The 10,453-nt window shown below is 40.8% G+C and overlaps 1 protein-coding gene across 3 annotated transcripts in view; it reads left to right on the top strand.

The window, feature by feature from the left end:
* Positions 1 to 10,453, top strand: part of LOC128692110 (single Ig IL-1-related receptor) — a 48,561-nt gene that overhangs the window by 19,461 nt on the left and 18,647 nt on the right. The window contains exons 1-3 of one of the 3 annotated variants that reach the window (XM_070085127.1): positions 6,994 to 7,132; positions 7,931 to 8,035; positions 8,959 to 9,114. In XM_070085127.1, coding sequence (XP_069941228.1) covers positions 7,965 to 8,035; positions 8,959 to 9,114 — 227 coding nt within the window. In that variant the 5' untranslated portion in view covers positions 6,994 to 7,132; positions 7,931 to 7,964. Of the gene's footprint in view, positions 1 to 6,993; positions 7,133 to 7,930; positions 8,036 to 8,958; positions 9,115 to 10,453 lie in introns of those variants that run through there. The other 2 variants (XM_070085126.1, XM_053781109.2) reach the window with 2 other exon arrangements.

Here is a 10,453-nt window from a genome sequence, read left to right on the forward strand (position 1 = left end):
CACACAGCATATCCCTGTTTACCTTAGCTATTCTAGGTATTTTGTATGTTATCATGTCCTCCCAAGGATCTTCTCTCCTCCAGCGTCGTTCAGTAGAAGTCCATTAGCCTCTCCTCGTACCTGATGCCTCATAGTTCAGGAACAAGTCTTGTTGGATACCTTTGCACTTTTTCCAGTTTTTAAAATGCTTTTTCAGAGTTGCATTCTTCTCCAGGCTGAGGGACTGACCACCCCAAATACTCTTTCCTCCAAGGTTATTGGACTGATTACATCATCTTCATGCTTCACTCAGCTGATGCTTCACTCAACTGATGCTTCACTCAGCTGATGCTTCACTCAGCTGGTGCTTCACTCAGCTGGTGCTTCACTCAGCTGATGCTTCACTCAGCTGGTGCTTCACTCAGCTGGTGCTTCACTCAGCTGGTGCTTCACTCAGCTGGTGCTTCACTCAGCTGATGCTTCACTCAGCTGATGCTTCACTCAGCTGATGCTTCACTCAACTGATGCTTCACTCAGCTGATGCTTCACTCAGCTGATGCTTCAGTGATACTTCAATCAGCTGATGCTTCACTCAGCTGATGCTTCAATCAGCTGATGCTTCACTCAGCTGATGCTTCACTCAGCTGATGCTTCAATCAGCTGATGCTTCACTCAGCTGATGCTTCACTCAGCTGATGCTTCAATCAGCTGATGCTTCACTCAACTGATGCTTCACTCAGCTGATGCTTCAATCAGCTGATGATTCACTCAGCTGATGCTTCACTCAACTGATGCTTCAATCAGCTGATGCTTCAATCAGCTGATACTTCAATCAGCTGATGCTTCACTCAACTGATGCTTCACTCAGCTGATGCTTCACTCAGCTGATCCTTCACTCAGCTGATGCTTCACTCAGCTGATGCTTCAATCAGCTGATGCTTCAATCAGCTGATGCTTCACTCAACTGATGCTTCACTCAGCTGATGCTTCACTCAACTGATGCTTCACTCAGCTGATGCTTCAATCAGCTGATGCTTCAATCAGCTGATGCTTCAATCAGCTGATGCTTCACTCAGCTGATGCTTCACTCAGCTGATGCTTCAATCAGCTGATGCTTCACTCAGCTGACGCTTCAATCAGCTGATGCTTCAATCAGCTGATGCTTCACTCAACTGATGCTTCACTCAGCTGATGCTTCACTCAGCTGATGCTTCACTCAGCTGATGCTTCACTCAGCTGATGCTTCAATCAGCTGATGCTTCACTCAGTTGATGCTTCAATCAGCTGATGCTTCACTCAGTTGATGCTTCAATCAGCTGATGCTTCAGTGATACTTCAATCAGCTGATACTTCAATCAGCTGATGCTTCAATCAGTTGATGCTTCAATCAGCTGATGCTTCAATCAGTTGACGCTTCAATCAGCTGATGCTTCAATCAGCTGATGCTTCAATCAGCTGATGCTTCAATCAGCTGATGCTTCAATAAGCTGATGCTTCAATCATCTGATGCTTCAATCAGCTGATGCTTCAATCAGCTGATGCTTCAATAAGCTGATGCTTCAATCATCTGATGCTTCAATCAGTTGACGCTTCAATCAGCTGATGCTTCAATCAGCTGATGCTTCAATCAGCTGATGCTTCAATAAGCTGACGCTTCAATCAGCTGATGCTTCAATCAGCTGATGCTTCAATCAGCTGATGCTTCAATAAGCTGACGCTTCAGTCAGCTGATGCTTCAATCAGTTGACGCTTCAATCAGCTGATGCTTCAATCAGCTGATGCTTCAATCATCTGATTCTTCAATAAGCTGACGCTTCAATCAGCTGATGCTTCAATCAGCTGATGCTTCAATCAGCTGATGCTTCAATCAGCTGATGCTTCAATCATCTGATGCTTCAATCAGTTGACGCTTCAATCAGCTGATGCTTCAATCAGCTGATGCTTCAATCAGCTGATGCTTCAATCAGCTGATGCTTCAATAAGCTGACGCTTCAGTCAGCTGATGCTTCAATCAGTTGACGCTTCAATCAGCTGATGCTTCAATCAGCTGATGCTTCAATCAGCTGATGCTTCAATCAGCTGATGCTTCAATCAGCTGATGCTTCAATCAGCTGATGCTTCAATCAGCTGATGCTTCAATCATCTGATTCTTCAATAAGCTGACGCTTCAATCAGCTGATGCTTCAATCAGCTGATGCTTCAATCAGCTGATGCTTCAATCAGCTGATGCTTCAATCATCTGATGCTTCAATCAGTTGACGCTTCAATCAGCTGATGCTTCAATCAGCTGATGCTTCAATCAGCTGATGCTTCAATCAGCTGATGCTTCAATCAGCTCATGCTTCAATCAGTTGACGCTTCAATCAGCTGATGCTCCAATCAGTTGACGCTTCAATCAGCTGATGCTTCAATCAGCTGATGTTTCAATCAGCTGATGTTTCAATCAGCTGATGTTTCAATCAGCTGATGTTTCAATCAGCTGATGTTTCAATCAGCTGATGTTTCAATCAGCTGATGTTTCAATCAGCTGATGCTTCAATCAGCTGATGTTTCAATCAGCTGATGTTTCAATCAGCTGATGTTTCAATCAGCTGATGTTTCAATCAGCTGATGCTTCAATCAGCTGATGCTTCAATCAGCTGATGTTTCAATCAGCTGATGCTTCAATCAGCTGATGTTTCAATCAGCTGATGTTTCAATCAGCTGATGTTTCAATCAGCTGATGCTTCAATCAGCTGATGTTTCAATCAGCTGATGCTTCAATCAGCTGATGTTTCAATCAGCTGATGTTTCAATCAGCTGATGCTTCAGTCAGTTGACGCTTCAATCAGCTGATGCTTCAATCATCTGATGCTTCAATCAGCTGATGCTTCAATCAGCTGATGCTTCAATCAGCTGATGCTTCAATCATCTGATGCTTCAATCAGCTGATGCTTCAACCAGCTGATGCTTCAATCAGCTGATGTTTCAATCAGTTGATGCTTCAATCAGCTGATGCTTCAATCAGCTGATGCTTCAATCAGCTGATGCTTCAATCATCTGATGCTTCAATCATCTGATGCTTCAATCAGCTGATGCTTCAATCAGCTGATGCTTCAATCAGCTGATGCTTCAATCAGCTGATGCTTCAATCATCTGATGCTTCAATCAGCTGATGCTTCAATCAGCTGATGCTTCAATCAGCTGATGCTTCAATCATCTGATGCTTCAATCAGCTGATGCTTCAATCAGCTGTGACTCACAATAAATCTCTTCATCAACTGAAGTGCCGCTTCATTGATGTATCCACCAGGTCATATTATACACTGAAAACCAAAATAATTCACTACCATTAATGGAGACCCAATGTCAACACTGATCACCTCCTTTGTTTACAAAAACTAACATTCCAACTGTTAGTTAAGCGAAGGCATATAAGGGAGACAATAAATTTCATATATACGGCTTCTGTTATACTACATAGCGACCATGCTCGTGTTTATTTGCATTATTTTCTGTTTGATGCAAACATCAGCGGGATTCTGATGTTTACACTGGAGTGTGTTAGTAATTTAAAACGCTGCTCATTGAGGAGCTCCAAGAGTCACCTGGGGATAATTAAAGGTGAGAGGTAAGGTCGTTTAAACAGCCTTGTACATCCTGGCCGTGATAAGAGGTGTCCACAGGTGATGTAGGTGACAACAGGTAATCACGCTCTCTCTCTCTCTCTCTCTCTCTCTCTCTCTATATATATATATATATATATATATATATATATATATATATATATATATATATATATATATATATATATATATATGTATATGTATATATATATATATCGACTCCAGGCTGAGGGACTGATTACCTCATACTCCTCCTCTCCTTACGCCTTCCTCTTTGTATTGGACTGATGAAGCCACTGTGTGGCGAAACGTTTCCTGAATAAAGATTCCCATATGCTGCTTAAGTGTCTCAATCTTCAACTTGTAGGTTTTTCAAACCATTCATCACACACACACACACACACACACACATATATATATATATATATATATATATATATATATATATATATATATATATATATATATATATATATATATGTGTGTGTGTGTGTGTGTGTGTGTGTGTGTGTGTGTGTGTGTGTGTGTGTGTGAGCCAGGTAATCAGTCTCACTGTTCCTCGATGCACTAGGCTACGATGCCACATAACTTTGGGCCGAGAGCAGACACTGTCGGTTGATTCCCAGAGCTGTACACACAGTCTTTCTCCTTCCTATTTCATCTTATCTGTTGATATATGTCAGTCCACGAGATATATAAGAATGCTTATGGTTCGCAGAGGCGAACAACATATTTACAAACATTTTCTGACATAAATGTTTGTAATTACCAATTATCTTAGTTTAAATAACAACACCAAGAATTATCCTCATGGAACTGTTATGATTAATTTCTGAGTGAATGTGCAGTCATTATTAAGAGATCATATAAGCAACATGTAAGCAAACCATACCACGGATGGGGTTTGAACCCGCGGTAAGAGAGTCTCAAAACTCCAGAAAATCGTGTCATTACGATTTCGTGAGTCAAGCAACATGTAGAACGGACTTCCATATTTAATATTAATGCCAGTGTTTATTCCTACAAGTGTTGCAAGTACCTCCATAAATCTCTCTTTAAGTCTGCTCTCTGAATCACTGACAATATTTATATTCTTCTAAGGATTAAACATTAGCGTGATGAATATCTTGGTCCTCTTGTTGATATGACGAGGCCAACAAGCTAGAAGTTTCTAGTTTCTAGCTTGTTGAGAGTGTCGACAAAGATGTGAATATCATCCTCATAGCAGATGACAGCCTCATCATCCTGTGAAGCTTTTTGGGAGTTATCCTGGGTAATTTACAATATGTAAGATAATTTTACTTATGTGTACCTGTTCCTAAATAAACTTGCTTACTTGCTCACTAACCTGTACATCGGTACACTTACGGGTCTTTAACGGGGGAGGGAAACAGTACGTCGAGGGAGACGTGAAGGTGAGGGTGTCAGTTGGTGGACCACAGCAGCAGTGAACCTTGGCTCACCCGTGCCGGATTCAGTGGCCTGAGTGTCACTGTGGGAGGCCATGGCAGCAAAGACCACTGGCTCAGTGGTCCCGTCACCAGTAACATTATAATTCTCTTAGGTAATACGTAATAGTCAGTGTTTCCGGTGTTTTTTTGTCGTTTAATTATTTTTCAGTTTCTGTCCCATCTACTTTTCTTGTAGGATGGCAGGTATTTCCGACACGTATGGTACTGTAGGAGAGCAGGTGTTTCCGACACATATGGTAGTGTAGGAGAGCAGGTGTTTCCGACACATATGGTAGTGTAGGAGAGCAGGTGTTGCCGACACATAAGGTAGTGTAGGAAAGCAGGTGTTACCGACATGTATGGTAGATTAGGATGGCAGGTGTTGCCGACACGTATGGTGAAGACATTGCCACTATAAATCTTGTTAAATGTCTAGAGGTAAACAGTAATACAAATAGACTGTGAAAGCTTGCAATTGTATTTTAATTCTATAACCTACATGAACTGTATCATATATCTTAGCCAGTTCAAAGAGCTCATCACCAGCAATTCCTTTCTTAAATCAGTTACAAAGGTAACTGCACAAGAAGAAATTTCTCGCTTAGCAGGTATCATCAATTACTATATATACTACGATGGCAGGCCTCCATCTGCCCTTCTTGTCACCTTCCACGGTAAGAATTACTGAGTTCACGTTGAGTTAGGCCTAAGAATTAACAATTGTGCTTCTGTGTTACCAAGTGAATTGTTTACCAATCTAATGGCACTCAAGTTAACTTACGACAAAGTAACTGTTAACTCACTGATCATTACTGACCGCTTCATCACTCACCTTAGCATCACGATCATTTCAGAAGCCAGACACAGTATTCTAAAATCAAGGAGAAAAGAACTGACGTATAGTTACTTATGGAATCAACAGCCTATTTAATTATTCTTACTTGATAAAGCTGATAAATTAACCATGGAAAATAATTTAGAGGAAAAAGTTGAAAATAACCTTGGTCCGCCTTTTGCAATCATTAGAAATAACAGATCAGTGAATAATGACGAGTGTCATAGGAATATAGTTAGAAGCTTGAGTAGTTCAGTAATTCACTATGATAATACAAACTGACACAAATAAACCATACCGCGGGTTGGGATAGAACCCGCGGTCAGAGAGTCTCAAAACTCCAGACCGTCGCGTTAGCCACTGGACCAGCTAGCCACAATAAGATTCGTCCAACTAGGTATATTTCTACACCATAGGAAGGTTAGCATAGGCACCACTGTGACCACAAATGCATTTGTGGTCACAGTTTTGAGACTCTCTGATCGTGGGTTCTATTCCCATCCGTGGTATGGTTTGTTTGCAATCGTGTCATTACGATTTTGCGACACAAATACATATACGGAGCAACTTGCAATGTAAACAGACTGATGCAGTAGCCAGGATTAACACTGGCCACAAGTATTTCTGATAGTTTGACATTACACAGACGGTGATCAGACTGAATACAAAGTATGTGGTCGGCTTTACTGTCATTTTCTCGAACACTGTGTGCTTTATTATTCTCATTTTAAATAAATATCCCGAATTTACCAGTAACAAATGCCATATAAATTGTACGTATATATCGAGATGCACTTTTGTTAACCAGTTTTGAAGGCTAGTTCTTAGGGCTTTTGTGTATCCACATGCTTTTGCGGGATCCTCCACAGGAAGGATATGGGGTACACAAGTTATCAAGTCATGATGAAGCAGAATAGTCCATTATTGCCAGCAATAATGAGCTCTTCTGCACCAAGAGTTCTTCTAGACCATATTTCTTAATTATCTGAATCAGTGTCCAGCTCCGTAATTCTTAGAAAAAAAGTGGAAATTTTCTTAAGGTTGGAATATCCAACCGGAAATCTACTGCATAATAACGAGAACAAAAGAGCATCAACACTAAGAGAACTTCCCCAGTTGTAGGGTCCTCACTGACGACTCTCGTAGCACCGGCGGTGTCCTTCGAGGGGCGTCACAGTGGTTCCTCGGCCCCGCTTCTTGAAACAAAGGGATTTAAGGTCTTTAAGAGGAAGCTTGACAAGTTCTTGCAGGAGGTGCGCAAGGTTAGTCAGACTGGGATGGTTGTGTAGGCCTGCGGGTCCCGGATACTCACAGCCAGGTTAATCAGAAGGTAGTGCTAGTGTCATGGAAGGCTACGAAGGTAGGAAACTCTCGAAATTGGTCACAGGTATGTCAAGGGTATCAGGGATACGTCGCACTTTATATTTTCGTTTCATATTCGACTAACGTTATGACACGACAAATATGAATTTACACAGCCTGAAGTTATTGAGTTTCATTCCGCCTAAAAGTTACACCAGCCATTAAAGACAGAAGCTGTTTAAAAAAGGCATAATCTTGTTATTTCATGAAAAACATTACCATAATATTTCACAAATAAAATGAGCAAATTGGTACCTACGTCCTCCAACACCAATCCCAACCTTCTTCTATGTAGGATACAACAGTGTTGAGAGTTTGAAGACGATCGGAAGAGGCTTTCTCAAGTTATCGCATGGAAACCAACAATCAGGAATAGTCAGTATAAAATTAGCCAGTGGTCACCTAATTTCAGAACAATAGCAGTGAAAATTTGAAGCCGATCGGCTGATTCATTCTCAACTAGGAAACGGAAACCTGTGAGGAAGATAAAAAAAAATCAACCCCTTGCAGGTACCCTTTAGGGTTTACCTAATTGTGTAGATCAAAGTTATTTACCGTTTTGGTTGTCTTAAATAAAAATATTTTTTTTTACCTTTATCTAGATTATAGAAATGGGCAAAGATCAGCAGACGGAGGACCGAGCCTCCACCGCGCTAGACATCAAATATCTCTTCATGTAATACATTTTTTTTTTTCAGAGATACTGTTTATGCAGATAGTATCATCGTGAGGATGAAGGAGCAGAGAGAATATCTGTTGCTGTTGTTGCTGTTGTTGCTGTTGTTGCTGTTGCTGAGGGAAAGGTGAGAGAACATTAGCTTCACCCTCTTCTTTTCACATTCTAAATAAAAGTATATATATTTTTTTATGTTTTATATATGTGTAGTTGGTATTACGTGTATATAATGTCGGAGATGTTTTGAGATACACCTCTAGGATGTTTTGGTTCTTTCTTTTATAACCGAGAAAATAATCTGAAAGTAACAACACTAATACATTTGTTCACTTCAGCTACGAATTAATATTCAATATTTGGAAAGATGTTATAAAGCTTCACGAAGCTCGTGGAAAACTGAAATCTGAAGACAATATTAAATCTGTGATGTTGCCTGTTGACCTCTCAGGTGTTTACATTTACTTGTCTACGTTGCTTGTCCACGTTACTTGTCTACGTTACTTGTCTATATTACTTGTCTACGTTGCTTATTTTAACTCCTCTTACCTCCTTCACGTCTCCATCACCATTCCCTCTCTATACACAAAGTAATCACCAGCTCAAAGGAGTCAACATGGAGACAGTAAAAGAGACCGTAAGAGAAGTTGTGTTTCAGTCCGTTACTAAGGTTCTCTTCACTGTCATGAAGATGGTTACTCTACCATATCGATGTATATGATGTTTATCTTTTGATTCATTTTAATTTTCATGTGGGTTTATTTGTGCTGTTCACTGACTACCTTCCCCTGACCCCTCCCCAGTATTACCTCACTTCAGTTATGGGTAACATCACCACCAAGTCTTACAGGTGATACTAAGGAAAAACAAATGTTTTTTTAAAAGCTTTCATTAAGACAACGTTTAGCTTGTCGTGACTTGTTTAAGCCGTAAACAGAATAAAACGTTGCCTTTAAAAATGGCTTTCTCTGCTCTGTCTGTCCTTACATTATTCACAATGGATGGCACTCTGCCTTCCAGTCTTACCTTGTCTTCAGTTTACATCTCCTTCAGCAGCCAGGGCGTAGAGTGTCCGTGTCAGCGGGTGATGCTGGCCAAGATCCGGGTGGCGTTACCTGATGATGCCATGATGGCCACCAGGAGCGGCTTCATCAACTGCTGTGTGGAGAGCTTCCTGGGTCACCCCGACCCTTCAGCTAGGGTCGTCTGGTGGGTACTCTCGCCTCACACTAATTATTCTTAATTTATTAGTCATGAAAAATCAGTTAATCTGGATCATGATTATTTTGTTTATATATATATATATATATATATATATATATATATATATATATATATATATATATATATATATATATACATTATATATATATATATATATACATATATACATATATACATATATATATAATATATATATATATATATATATATATATATATATATATATACATATATATATATATATATATATATATATATATATATATATATATATATATATATATATATATATATATATATATATATATATATATATATCCTGGAGGGATTGGCACCAAACCTGCACACGAAAATCACTCCATATGAAAGCAAAAGACTCGGCAGGAGATGCAACATTCCCCCGATGAAAAACAGGCGCCACGAGTACACTGAGAGACAATACAATAAGTGTTCGGGGCCCAAGACTGTTCAATTGCCTCTCAGCATACATATGGGAGATTACCAGTAGACCCCTGGCTGTCTTCAAGAAGGCACTGGACAGGCACCTAAAGTCAGTACCTGACCAACCGGGCTGTGGTTCGTACGTCAGTTTGCGTGCTGCCAACAGTAACAGCCTGGTTGATCAGACCCTGATCCACCATGAGGCCTGGTCTCAGACCGGGCCGCGGGGGCGTTGACCCCCGAAACCCTCTCCAGGTAAACTCCAGGTAGTCCAGGTATATATATATATATATATATTTTTTTTTGTCACACTGGCCGATTCCCACCAAGGCAGGGTGGCCCGAAAAAGAAAAACTTTCACCATCATTCACTCCATCACTGTCTTGCCAGAAGGGTGCTTTACACTACAGTTTTTAAACTGCAACATTAACACCCCTCCTTCAGAGTGCAGGCACTGTACTTCCCATCTCCAGGACTCAAGTCCGGCCTGCCGGTTTCCCTGAACCCCTTCATAAATGTTACTTTGCTCACACTCCAACAGCACGTCAAGTATTAAAAACCATTTGTCTCCATTCACTCCTATCAAACACGCTCACGCATGCCTGCTGGAAGTCCAAGCCCCTCGCACACAAAACCTCCTTTACCCCCTCCCTCCAACCTTTCCTAGGCCGACCCCTACCCCGCCTTCCTTCCACTACAGACTGATACACTCTTGAAGTCATTCTGTTTCGCTCCATTCTCTCCACATGTCCGAACCACCTCAACAACCCTTCCTCAGCCCTCTGGACAACAGTTTTGGTAATCCCGCACCTCCTCCTAACTTCCAAACTACGAATTCTCTGCATTATATTCACACCACACATTGCCCTCAGACATGACATCT

Source organism: Cherax quadricarinatus, chromosome 15, assembly GCF_038502225.1.
Source record: "Cherax quadricarinatus isolate ZL_2023a chromosome 15, ASM3850222v1, whole genome shotgun sequence".
Classification (NCBI taxonomy): Eukaryota; Metazoa; Arthropoda; class Malacostraca; order Decapoda; family Parastacidae; genus Cherax; species Cherax quadricarinatus.